This window comes from Scyliorhinus canicula, chromosome 18 (genome assembly GCF_902713615.1).
Source record: "Scyliorhinus canicula chromosome 18, sScyCan1.1, whole genome shotgun sequence".
Classification (NCBI taxonomy): Eukaryota; Metazoa; Chordata; class Chondrichthyes; order Carcharhiniformes; family Scyliorhinidae; genus Scyliorhinus; species Scyliorhinus canicula.
In genome coordinates, this window is record NC_052163.1 from 119,259,599 (window position 1) to 119,273,101 (window position 13,503).

Sequence of the window (13,503 nt, forward strand, 5' to 3'; positions counted from 1 at the left end):
CCACAGACAGTGGCCCAAGGCCAGAATTCAACCTGGGTTCCTGGAGCTTTGAGGCAGCACGTGCCACCCACAATGAAGGATGTGGTATGGCAGGGAGTGAGATATGACAGATGTTCCTATTTGTAAAATTATTGTTGCTATGGAAAAATCAAATCTTTTTAATCCAATTTTGTGGCGATTCTGACAGACATTCTTGGATCTTCCTGGGACCATTGTTATGTAGCACCATGCCATACGGACCAGGTTAGCTGCAAACCCTTATTTGTGTTGAAGTGGTTCATTTGCGCAGCAGTGAGTGGACTAGCACAAAGTTTATTGTTGACACAAGGGGGTGGGAAGTTCCTGATGGTGAACTGGACAGAAGCTCTGGACACAAAGCATGGTTGAGGGCAGAATCAACCCTCAGCAATGAAACCCCCTGGTCCAACAGCCTGTCGACACTCGGCATTTAGGTTCCCGAGTAGCAGCAACTAGTGAAACTGGATCCCTGTATAGGTCAGAGACTTCAAGAGTGTGCTGAGAAATGGGCGGTGGAGTTGCAGAGGTACACAACAACTTCCATATTTAATGTAGTCAATTGTCCCCAAGGTGTTTCGCAAGATCCTTGACAAACAAAATTTGACTTAGAGCCACATAATGGAAAACTAGGGCAGGTGACTAAAATCTTGATCAAAGAAGGAGGTTTTCAAGAGTGTGAAAGGATAGAGGGAGAGATGGGGAGGCCAAGAGTTAAAATAAAAAAAAATTTAGAGTGCCCTTTTCATTTTTCCAATTAAGGGGCAATTTAGCGTGGCCAATCCACCTACCCTGCACATCTTTGGGTTGTGGGGTCGAAACCCACGCAAACACGGGGAGAATGTGGAAACTCCACACGGACAGTGACCCAGAGCCGGGATCGAACCTGGGACCTCGGCGCCGTGAGTTTACAGTGCTACTCACTGCGCCACCGTGCTGCCCACTGGCCAAGAGGTTTAGGGAGGAATTGCCAGCCTTGGCAGCAGAAGACATGGCCACTGATGGTGCAGCGGTTAAAACCAGGGGTGTGTAAGAGGCCAAAGATAGAAGAGTAGAGATCTCAGGAGTCGTATAGATTTACAGCATGGAAAGAGGTCTTCGCTGCCTGAAGTTCCATTGCGCCCATGCCAGCCATCAAGTATGTAACTATTCCAATCTCATTTTCCAGTACTTGGTCCGTAGCCTTGGATGCTGCGGCGTTTGAAGCGCTCACCTAAATACTTTCTAAATATTGTGAGGGCTCCCACCTCTACCACCCTTTCAGGCAGCGAGTTCCAGATTCCCACCACGCTATGGGTGAAAAGATTTTTCCTCACATCCCATTTAAACCTCCTGCCCCATACCTCAAATCTATGCCCCCTGGTTATTGACCTCTCCACAATGTGGAGAAGTACCTTCCAACACGCTCTTCTACCCATCTAACCAGCCTGTCTATATCATCCTGTAATCTGTCCTTGCTCCTCACTATAATAATCTTTATCGTCACAAGTAGGTTTACATTAACACTGCAATGAAGTTACTGTGAAAAGCCCCTAATCACCACATTCCGGAGGGTGAATTCAGAATGTCCAAACCCAACAGCATGTCTTTTGGGACTTGTGGGCGTAAACCGGAGAACCTGGTGGAAACCCACGCACACGGGGAGAACGTGCAGACTCCACACACAGTGACCCAAGCCGGGAATCGAACCTGGGACCATGGAGCTGTGAAGCAACAGTGCTACCGCGCTGCCCATACCCCACCACCAATTTTTGTGTCATCTGTAAACCTACTTATCATACCTCCTACATTCATGTGAAGATCATTAATGAAGACAACAGGGGACCCAGCACCGATCCATGCGGAACACCACTGGACACAAGTTTCCAGTCACAAAACAACCTTCAACCATCACCCTCTGCCTCCTACTATTAAGCCAGTTTTGGATCCGCTTTGCCAAATTTCCCTGGATCCCATGGGCTCTTACCTTCTTCACCAGCCTCCCCATGTGGGAACTTGTCAAAAGCCTGACTAAAGTCAGTGTAGACTACCACAAACGCACTACCTCCATCTACATTTTTAGCCACCTCCTCAAAAAATTCAAATTTGTAAGACAAGATCTCCCTTTGACATAACCATGCTATCCTTGATTAATCCTTGCCTCTCCAAGTGAAGATTAATTCTGTCCCTCAGAAATTTTTCCACTGGACAGTACGTGGTGCAGTGGTTAACACTGGGACTACAGCGCTGAGGACCCAGGTTTGAATCCCGGCCCTGGGTCACTGTTTTGTGTGGAGTTTGCACATTCTCCCTGTGTCTGCGTGGATTTCACCCCCACAACCCAAAGATGTGCAGGCTAGGCAGATTGGCCACGCTAAATTGCCTCTTCATTGGAAAAAAAATAATTGGGTACTCTAAATTATTTGTTTATTATTTTTTTTTAATGAAATTTTTCCAGTAGTGTCCCTACAACTGAAGTTAGACTCGCTTGCCTGTAATTTCCTGGTTTGTTCTCCTTCCCTTCTTGAATAATGGCACCACATTTGCTGTCCTCCAGCACTTCCCTAATGTCAGTTACTCACCAAGCAATCAGCTTACCGCTTTCTTCAATCTCAACATGCTGCCTGAATAGTTTCTGGGCCTCGAGAAGGCCCCGAGCCGCGCACTGTATTTATCATCCTCTTGGGTATAGGCTGTCCCTCACAGGTCCGGCTGCTCTCTGCTCCTGAAGTTAAGTGAAGGCCCCGAGTCTCGCGGGTATTTATCTCCCTCCCCGGTACAGGCTGTCCCTCGCAGGTCCGGCTGCTCTCTGCTCACGAAGGTAAGAGGGTTAAAGGATTGGAGGAATTTACATGAATTAGGATGGATTTGAAAAGGATGAAAATTATAATATACCAGAGCAATATTCAAAAATACAAATAGATGCTGGCGGCTCAGTTTTCTCCCACATTTTATTTCTTTTCCTTCCTCCTGTACAGAACAGTCATGATGAATGTGTGTTCGATACAGCTCCACTGTTATCCCATAATCCATTTCATTACCCATCAGGAAAAAAAAAGGAGAACCCATCAATGTCAATGATTTTCAACAAATAACCAATACAGACATAAATAAAAGTTCAGGACAAGAGGCAGCAATTAAAATGGAAAAGAAATGCCCCATCAACGTTCAAAAGAAAATACTTGAGGTTCTGCATTGACTGCAGTGCATGAGTAGGAATGAAATTGTACATCGCAATGCTGGGTAGGAGCTGCCATTTCTTTTGAGGTTGAAAGGCTGGAAGATATGTTTGAGGTTTTGGCTTTTGGTTCAAAGTTAGATTTGGTGCCTTACCTATACTGACCACTGCTAGGAAGTTGGGCTCCCCAATCCCAGTTGCTTAACTGAACCAGTTCTCAGGATGATTTGACAAATAAAGACACAAGCCGAAGGCTGCAGCTTCAATATCTGGGCTATGCGGAGCTGGGGTGTGACATTTAGATGGTTTTTCTCTCTCCACAGGCGCTGCTTTGCCTGAGTGCTTCTGTGTTTCGTTAGAATTTGTGCAATTTTTTGCTTTTGCTTCTTGTAACCGTTTCTGCCAGTGGGTTTTGAATGGGGGTGTTGGGAGGTGTTATATAAACCAGCTAGGGTTTCCACTCTTGAAACAGAGAGCAGATAAAATTGGGAATGGATTCATCCATTCAACTGAATTACCCACTGACACTTAATTAAACTTGTTGCAAGTTCTTCTGCACGAATGATTCACACGTACTGCAAGAATGAAAACAAAACACTGCAACAAGGTGTAATTTGTAGATATTGGGATTTTTAAAAGAGATTATTTAGATTAACTAATTTTCAGTCTTCAATTGGAAGTCAAAATAAATTAAAAAGGTTATTTCACAATGCAGCAAGGACAAAAACCTGCGATTTATAAAAACGTGAGGGGCCTGGATGTTGGGAAACTTTCCATTTTGGAGAGCCAATTTCAGCATCAGGCACACCTCGGTTAGGTACATCACGACGAGACACAAAATAAAGCTTCCTTATTGTATCAGCGTGGATGCCTCAGTCCCAATCTCACCCCCCACTCCGTATGTTAGGAAGGTCCAAACTGCAAGCCAAACACCCCATTCAGGCACTCAGAACTGGCAATCCAGCTCTTCCACACCCAAGCAGCTGATTCTCCTTCGCTGATGCATCGTGTTTCAATTTTCTGGCTCTAAACATTTTGCCCAGGCTGTTTCTCATCCTAAATCAAAACATTGAGATCTGTTCATGTCTGCAACTTAGGATATAGTGAAGTTAAAGGGTGTGTGGATTTGAGCATTTACATGTACTTCCACGCATATGGTCCATGAAGGCAAAAGGTCTTGATAACCACATCTAAAGACATTGTCTATGTGGCTACTTTGAAAATAATTAACAATTAGTGCTGAATTACAAACTGTCCTATGCTCACCACTACCTCGTTTTAGCAGTATCCTCACAGCTAACAGGTAAGAGTTAAACAAATTACAACCAACAAACATATATCCATGCATTCAAACCTGGACTGACTTCTTTATGTAGGGGATTCTTAATATATGGACAGTATAGTGGAGGACAGGTGACCAGGTTTTGGGTAGTGCTTAATGTGGATTGTATTCGGGTTAAAATAGAATAGTTCTTTTTGTTGTAGAAGAGAAATAGCAATAGTGCCATTATTTATGGAACATCTTCCATCCCGTAGGAAGTTGCTGATTCTGCATAATCAGATAGATTTGGCTCAGTGCTGTAGTTCGGATCCCACCTTGCCGATATAAGGCGGTTGTTTTGGAAGAATCCTTCTACCATGTAAAAGTACCAAGAGCAGAAGATTCTGGCGTTAATGCTGTTTTGGCTTCAGGGTAATCCTCCGTACTGTGTTGTAAATGAAACCGAAATTCTGCAAGGAAAGAAGAATAGTGCCATTAATAAAAAAATATTTTATATACATATATAAAAAATGAGAGTTTTCCCCCCCATCTCCCTTCCTATCCTGAAGATGCTCGCTCCCTGTTGGGGTACAGTTCGGCAACCCGCAGAGAGCATTATAACCAAATATCAAATTCTGCTGCAACAACTCATTTACATAGTGCCATTAACATAATGAAATGTCCCAAGGCGCATGCAAAAACAAAGAATGGCACAGAGCAACTCAAGGAGATATTAAGTCAGCTGACTAAAAACTTGGTCAAAGTTTGAAGGAGGGTGCTAAAGGAGGAAAACAAAAAGAGCGCCGGGGCCGGATGGGTTCCCAGTGGAACTTTATTAAGAATTTGCTGATCGAGATGTTTGAGGATTCGGTCGTGCGGGGGTCTCTTCTGGAGGCAATGATGTCAGCGCCATCATGCTTTTGTAAAAGAAGGATAAAGATCCGGTAGAGTGTGGGCCACACCGCCCAATCACATTATTGAATGTAGATGCCAAGATCCTGGTAAAGGTACTAGCGCGTAGGTTAGAGGGATGTCTCATGCAGGCCATTGGAGGAGACCAGATGGGGTTTATGAAGGGTAGACACTTGCCATCTAATGTGAGACGGCTATTGAATGTGATGTTGTCCCCAAAGGAGGCGAGCGAACAGGAGGTCATTGTGACATTGGATGCGGAGAAAGCTTTCGATAGGGTAGAATGGGGATATGGGCTTGCAGTGTTGGAAGTGGTTTGGGATAGGACCCAAGTTTGTGGCATGGGTTTGGTTACTAAACGAGGCACTTAAGGCTAGTGTTCACACAAACAAAATGAGCTTGAGATACTTTCAGTTGCACAACGGAATGAGGCTGGGGTGCCGTATGTCCCCCTCCTTGTTTGCATTGGCCATTGCCCCGAGGTCATTGGGTAGGTAGAGGGGGGCAGTCGAGGCGGGTGGAGCATGGGGTATCCCTGTAGGCTGATTATCTTTTATATGTAACAGCCCCGAATCCAAAATGCGTGATATGGCACTGTTGAAGTGATTTGTTTTTTTTCGGGGATATAATTTAAATTGGGAGAAAAGTGAGTTTTTCTTGCTGACAGAACCGGGGAGAGGTGCAGCTTTGAAAATTGAATTTCACGAGTCGGGTAAACAGGGTTAACGCGGACGTGCAGACGTAGGACAGCCTCCCTTTGTCCTTGGCTGGCAGAAATCAGTCGGCGAAATTGAATTGTGTTTTGTTTTTATTTCAGTGCTTGCCGGTGTTTTACCCAAATCTGTTTTTCAGCGAGTGAAGAGTCTGATTTTAACATTCATTTAGGTGGTAAAAGTAGCCAGGGTCCGGAAAATGGTGCTCCAGAGAGATCGGCAGTTGGGGCTACGTAGTCTGCTGTACTATTGTTGGGTGGCAAAACCGGAGAAAGTGTTGGGATGGTATGGAGGACTCATAAGAACATAAGAACTAGGAGCAGGAGTAGGCCATCTGGCCCCTCGAGCCTGCTCCGCCATTCAATGAGATCATGGCTGATCTTTTGTAGACTCAGCTCCACTTTCCGGCCCGAACACCATAACCCTTAATTCCTCTATTCTTCAAAAAACTATCTATCTTTACCGTAAAAACATGTAATGAAGGAGCCTCAACTGCTTCACTGGGCAAGGAATTCCATAGATTCACAACCCTTTGGGTGAAGAAGTTCCTCCTAAACTCAGTCCTAAATCTACTTCCCCTTATTTTGAGGCTATGTCCCCTAGTTCTGCTTTCACCCGCCAGTGGAAACAACCTGCCCGCATCTATCCTATCTATTCCCTTCATAATTTTATATATTTCTATAAGATCCCCCCTCATCCTTCTAAATTCCAACAAGTACAGTCCCAGTCTACTCAACCTCTCCTCATAATCCAACCCCTTCAGCTCTGGGATTAACCTAGTGAATCTCCTCTGCACACCCTCCAGTGCCAGTACGTCCTTTCTCAAGTAAGGAGGCCAAAACTGAACACAATACTCCAGGTGTGGCCTCACTAACACCTTATACAATTGCAACATAACCTCCCTAGTCTTAAACTCCATCCCTCTAGCAATGAAGGACAAAATTACATTTGCCTTCTTAATCACCTGTTGCACCTGTAAACCAACCTTCTGTGACTCATGCACTAGCACACCCAAGTCTCTCTGCACAGCGGCATGCTTTAATATTTTATCGTTTAAATAATAATCCCGTTTTCTGTTATTCCTACCAAAATGGATAACCTCACATTTGTCAACATTGTATTCCATCTGCCAGACCCGAGCCCATTCACTTAACCTATCCAAATCCCTCTGCAGACTTCCAGTATCCTCTGCACTTTTCGCTTTACCACTCATCTTAGTGTCATCTGCAAACTTGGACACATTGCCCTTGGTCCCCAACTCCAAATCATCTATGTAAATTGTGAACAATTGTGGGCCCAACACGAATCCCTGAGGGACACCACTAGCTACTGATTGGCAACCAGAGAAACACCCATTAATCCCCACTCTTTGCTTTCTATTAATTAACCAATCCTCTATCCATGCTACTACTTTATCCTTAATGCTATGCATCTTTATCTTATGCAGCAACCTTTTGTGTGGCACCTTGTCAAAGGCTTTCTGGAAATCCAGATATACCACATCCATTGGCTCCCCGTTATCTACTGCACTGGTAATGTCCCCAAAAAATTCCACTAAATTAGTTAGGCATGACCTGCCCTTTATGAACCCATGCTGCGTCTGCTCGGAGGATGTGTGAGTGCAGATGGAGCCGGGCTCGTGTAGGGGGCCAGGGCTATGGGTGTTGGCGAGGGCTACCTTACCCTTTTCTCCGGGGAAGTACTCGGGGAATCCGGTGGTAGCCTCCACGTTGGCGATATGGAGCCAGCTTTGACAACATTTTAAACTGGGGGCAGTGCCGAAGTGAGAGAACCATATGTTCGAGCCGGCAAGGTTTGACGGTAAATTCCAGGGAGAAGCGGGTTGGGTGCGTGACTTTGCAAAACAGATTATGTCGTCTTTTCTGGCGATGCCCTTTCCTCATTGTTGGCAAGGGCTTGGACGTTGGCAGGGATGGAGGGGAGCACGTCAGGGATTTATGGGAGGCTTATAGCAAAGGAGATGGTATCCTTGAATGGGGTCAAAACCAAGTGGGAGGAGGAGCTGGGGTCTGAGCTGGGCTTGTGGGGATTTGGGTCTCCTTCTTCAGCACCATGTCGGCCATTCTACAAACTGAGCTGAAGTCCTGTCCCTCTAGTGGCCATATTTGGGGTGTCAGACCTGCCGGAGCTACAGACTGGGACGGGGGGGTCGATGTTCTGGCCTTTGCCTCGCTGATTGCTGGTAGGCGGGTGCTGATGGGGTGGTGGTCACCTTCTCTACTCACTGTCTCAGGGGCATCTTGTGGAACTTTTGTATCTCAATAAAGTTAAGTACATAGTGTTGGGTGAGGTTACGGAGTTATGGGGATAGGGTGGAGGTGTTGATCTTGGGTAGGGTGCTCTTTCCAAGAGCCGGTGCAGACTCGATGGGCCGAATGGCCTCCTTCTGCACTGTAAATTCTATAGTGAAGGGTGCAGTTCAGGGGTTCCACCGAAAATGGAGGCCATTTATTTTATACTTTAAAGAGTTGGTCACCGTTAGTTGTTAGAGGGGGGGGGAGGGGGCTGGAAAGAAAGAGTTTTTGTTGTCACTTGTTATTCTTTTCATTATGTATAAAATTGGAAAAATTGAATAAAATGTATTTTTTTAAAAAGGAGAAAAACAAGGTCCAAAGCTTGGGGCCTGGGCAATTAAAGGCACCAATTATAATGTGAACGCATAGGAGGCAAGAAGTAAAGGAGTACTGATATCTCGGAGGGTTGAGGGGTTGGAGGAGATTAGAGAGGGAGGGAGGAGCAAGCCTTTCGGGATCTGAAAGCAAGGATGGATGAGAATTTTAAAATCAAGATGTTGCTTGACAGAGAGTCAACAATGGTCAGTGAGCAAAGGGGTGCTCGGGGAATGGGACTTGTTGCGAGTGAAGGCACAGGCAACAGAGTTTGGAATGGCCTCAGGTTTATACACAGTAGAACAGGGGTGGGCAAACTACGGCCCGCGGGCCGCATGCGGCCTGCCAAAGGTCTTTATGTGGCCCACCAAGTCATTAAACAAAAAAATAATAATTTTTAAAAAAAAATTAAATTTTTATTTTTATTTTTTAAGGTTAATTGGGGGGGGGGGGGGGGGGGGGGGGCACGCGCGCCTGTTGGGTTACTTACTAGTATAGGGTGGATACGTTGACTTGAGTAGGGTGATCATTGCTCGGCACAACATCGAGGGCCGAAGGGCCTGTTCTGTGCTGTACTGTTCTATCTTCTATGTTCTATCTGAGGCGCCCAGAATCATAACCGGGTGAAGTAATTATTTTACTTAATATACTATGCGGCCCTTTAAAATTGTGAATTTCCGAATGTGGCCCCTGCACGGAAAAGTTTGCCCACCCCTGCAGTAGAACGCGAGTCAAGTCTAGAGGTAATGAAGGCACGTATGAGGTATTCAGCAGCAGATGCGTTGAGACAGGAGTGAAATCAAGCAATGTTACAGAGATGGAAACAGGAGGCCGAATGAGGCCAGAAGCTTATCACGGGATCAAACATTGACATCCAGATTGTGAACAGGCTGTCTTAATCTAGGACTGTATTCAAAACTATTAAATGATGGATTTTGGGAATTCATTCCTACATTTACATAAAGAATCCTATAAAATATCATTGCCCTGCTCCTTCTTAGACGGAAGCACTAATGCATTTAAAGGGGCACGATTTAAATACACAAGGGAAAAGAAATAGAGGTCACACTGATATGCTGTTGTCAGACTGCTGTCAAAGAGAGTGATGGAGTTAGTGGCTAGAGCACAGAGTTTGGAGCGGGGCCCAAACGCAATGGCTTCAATCTTTCTCACTATCCAAATGCCATGCTAAACAGACATGTAGATAGCGATGTGGAAACCCATCAATGATTCTTGCTGAAAGATCTTTTAGCCCCTCCCCCGGCTTGGCTGCCTCACTTGTGTGAAGCTGAATAATACGGTTCCCATACAGGTCATATATTTACTCACCTGGGCAACAAAATAGGTAACTCCTAGATACGCTGCTATACACAACGCCAACAATAGATCAAAGATGGCAGGTTTCACTCTACAAAGAGAACATATTGAAGAGGTGTCACTTCAATGGTTAAAGGGAGGAGAGGCTGAAAGCTCTAGATAAACACAAGTCTCTAGGTTAGTATTAGATTTGGAAGTGGCCATAATACTTTCGAAATCTGAAGAGACAGGAAAGTGAATCATTATTTGTGATGCTCCTTGAGTGCAGTAGTACAGATGACCTCATAACAAACCCATACAACTCTTATTTATGTCTCACATGACAAACATCTTAAGAGTTTGGATTTATGTACTGCCTTTAACGTGATGCCAAAATTCCAACATGCTTCATGGAGTGGGGGTTGCAGAAAAGATGGATGGAGGTAAAGTTAATCAGGCATGGAGCGAAAACTGAGAAGAGAAAAGGTGACTGAAACCAGGTGAAATGCTGAAGATTTGTTTGGACATTTTGAAGTTTACTAACATCTGGTGCCTGTAATCGAACCTGCACCAAGTCCTGTTCACCCACCACCTCTGTACTCAACGAACTATATTGGCTCCCAATCTGGTAATGCTTCAGATTTAAGATTTGCATCCAGGTGCTAAAATTCCATGATGACCAGGCCCTTCTCCATCTCTCTAAACTTGTACAGCCACACAATTCTCACAGATTTCCACAGTCCTCCGTATCGAACCTTTTCTGCATCACCTGTTTTTGCTCCAGCATTGGTGGCCACACTTTCAGCCCCAGGCTCTGGAATTCCCTTCTTAAACCTCTCTCCTTCTCTGTCCCTCCCTCTTCCTTTAAGCAGCTTCTCAAGACCAAACTTTCCTTAAAACCCTTTACGTGGCTCCATGTCGAACTCTGGTAACGCGACTGCGAACTCTGTCTAGTAACATTGCTACGAAGCGCCTTCGGATATTTGAATGTGTAAAGGTGCTATGTAAATGCAGGCTGTTGTAGGGTAGAGGAAGAAAGATAGGAGTGTCTTAAGGACATAATGTTTCTGTAGACGCAAATGCTCTGCAACCGATGGTGAAAGCAGAAGGGAAGAATACACAATCCAAAGTCATAGTGACAAGAACAGGAACCGAGGTGTAAAAGGGAGTTTGAGAAATTGGAGATTTTGCTCTTCATTCAGTTTTTACTTGTTGAAGGTGTTGCCATACGTGCTTAAAAAGATCATAGCTGCTCGACAAATGGAAGAGAGAATTTATTTTAAATTCTGCAGCCTGTTCTGTTGCACCCTGATCACAACATGAATGAGAAAACCATTCACTGAATCCCTAAGAGTGAAGAAGGCCATTCGGCCCATCAAGTCTGCATCAACCCTTAGAAAGAGCACCCTACCTAGCCCCACACCCACCCTATCCCCGTAGCCACACCTCACCTTTCGGACACTATGGGGCAATTTAGCATGGCCAATTCCCCTAACCTTATTCAATTTATTTCTAGCACATCCATCATCCCACCCAACCATTTCTTGAAATCAATCTCGGGAGGGGACTTTGCCTCCTTCACCTGGTCTGAAAACCCAATCCATGTTTTGGTCATATTGTGCAAAAAGAAAACAAAGTATACAGGACAAAGGACTACGGGAAAATAATCTAATTATTTATATTGGAGGGAAGATTACTTTTGAAGAATATGAAAAAGATTTAAATCAACGGTGATCAATCAGCTACTGATAATCAAATCTGAAACACAACAGTCAATATGCAGATATTGCTCCTTATAAAACAAGCATCATTCATGGATTAACTACTGGAAACAAACAATTTGGTCTGCTGCGAATAAATCATCATGTTACTTAAATCAATCATAAATGTCTCTCGTGGGATAGTTAATGATGTTGCACTGATTGGTTCAGAATTTATTACTGTTCAATCTTTAATCATGTTTCCTATTGCTCTTTTCCTGCGGACACTGGTGTGCTGGGGTACATTACCATATGCCGGGGGGAAGGAGTGGAGAGAGAGATAGAGATAGAGAGACACACAGAGAGAGAGAGAGAGAGAGAGAGAGAGAGAGAGAGAGACTGATGGTGATTTAACCTGAAGATCACCACACCTTGGGCGAGGGGCAAGGTTGAGAAAACAGGGTCTTCATGAATAACCTCAGCCAGTATGGGAATTGAACCAGCTCTGTATCACAAATCAGCTGACCAGCCAAGTGAGCAAAACCGGCCACCTTACCTTCTGAACACAGCAGAATCCTCAGACAACCCACCCAAGTGATCAATTTTCATTTTTGGAGTCCAGCCAGCAAGCATGGAAAGGCTATCTGACTCTGGACAATTTCACAACTGAGCCGGATCTATGACTTGCTTGATGCACACTCTTCAATGGGTTAACGAACAGGAGTAGGAAATTGAGAAGATTTCCCTCACCCCGAACAAATGCTTGCGAAAGCCAATGAAAGCTTTCTCTGCCAGCCAACTCATCCCACAGCCATTCTAGCTTCCAAGACTCAGTCTACATTAGTACCCACCATACTATCGTGATTGTAACTCATGTGGGTCTGTCTTTCATACCTGTATGCATTCATGGTTTGTCTCAACTGGTCATAGAAGAGAAATTCTGGATCTCTGCAATCAACAGAAAAACATTACTTATTCAGCAATTTCATCAGAACTTCAAAAACCTGCTTTTCTGGCAACAGTTAAAATTCTAGTTTCACAACTCACATATACGAGACCCTTAGTTACTGACCCCAGTTAGTTACACATATTTCTGCTAGTATGCATGTTAAATCTTGTAATATCAAAGCCGTTCAGCTTTGGGAAGATAAATGGAAGCCAACTGAACTCCAATTACAGCACCCCTATTGGCTGGGGAGCACCACTGAAAGCAGCACAGTAGCAACAAGTGGCTAGCACTGTGGCTTCACAGCGCCAGGGTCTCAGGTTCGATTCCCCGTTGGGACACTCTGCGGAGTCTGCACGTTCTCCCAGTGTCTGCGTGGGTTTCCTCCAGGATGCTCCGGTTTCCTCCCCCAGTCCAAAGATGGGTAGGTTAGGTGGATTGGCCATGATAAATTGCCCTTAGTGACCAAAAAGGTTTGGTGGGGTTACTGGGATAGGGTGTGGTGGAAGTGAGGGCTTAAGTGGGTCGGTGCAGACTCGATGGGCCAAATGGCCTCCTTCTGCATTGTATGTTTTATGTTCTATCCCCGTTTATATGACAACTTACTGAGGCTTTCAAATACCCCAAAGTGTCGACACTGTTAGGACATTTTGCCCATCCTCAAAGAGTGGCAAGGAATTTTTGATGTCTACTTGAACAAGCATGTCTCACTGGAGGGATGGCGACTCAGCGTTGCACCAGCTTGCCGAACTAGATTGTGCACTTAGGACCTGGAGTGAGATTTGAAACCACCACCTGGAGAGAATGCCACTGACACTCCAGTAATGGATGCAAGATGAACCATTGGGAATAATGGGACACACTCCCCATCAA

The 13,503-nt window shown here is 44.9% G+C and overlaps 1 protein-coding gene across 2 annotated transcripts in view; it reads right to left on the reverse strand.

Moving 5' to 3' along the window:
• Window positions 1-2,927: 2,927 nt before the first annotated feature.
• The window catches only part of ncln (nicalin), a 59,162-nt gene continuing 48,586 nt past the window's right edge, over window positions 2,928-13,503 (reverse strand). Inside the window, exons 13-15 of one of the 2 annotated variants that reach the window (XM_038776925.1) lie at window positions 12,579-12,632; window positions 10,018-10,096; window positions 2,928-4,903 (exon numbers count right to left, since the gene is read on the reverse strand). In XM_038776925.1, coding sequence (XP_038632853.1) covers window positions 4,844-4,903; window positions 10,018-10,096; window positions 12,579-12,632 — 193 coding nt within the window. In that variant the 3' untranslated portion in view covers window positions 2,928-4,843. Of the gene's footprint in view, window positions 4,904-10,017; window positions 10,097-12,578; window positions 12,633-13,503 lie in introns of those variants that run through there. The other variant, XR_005457954.1, reaches the window with a different exon arrangement.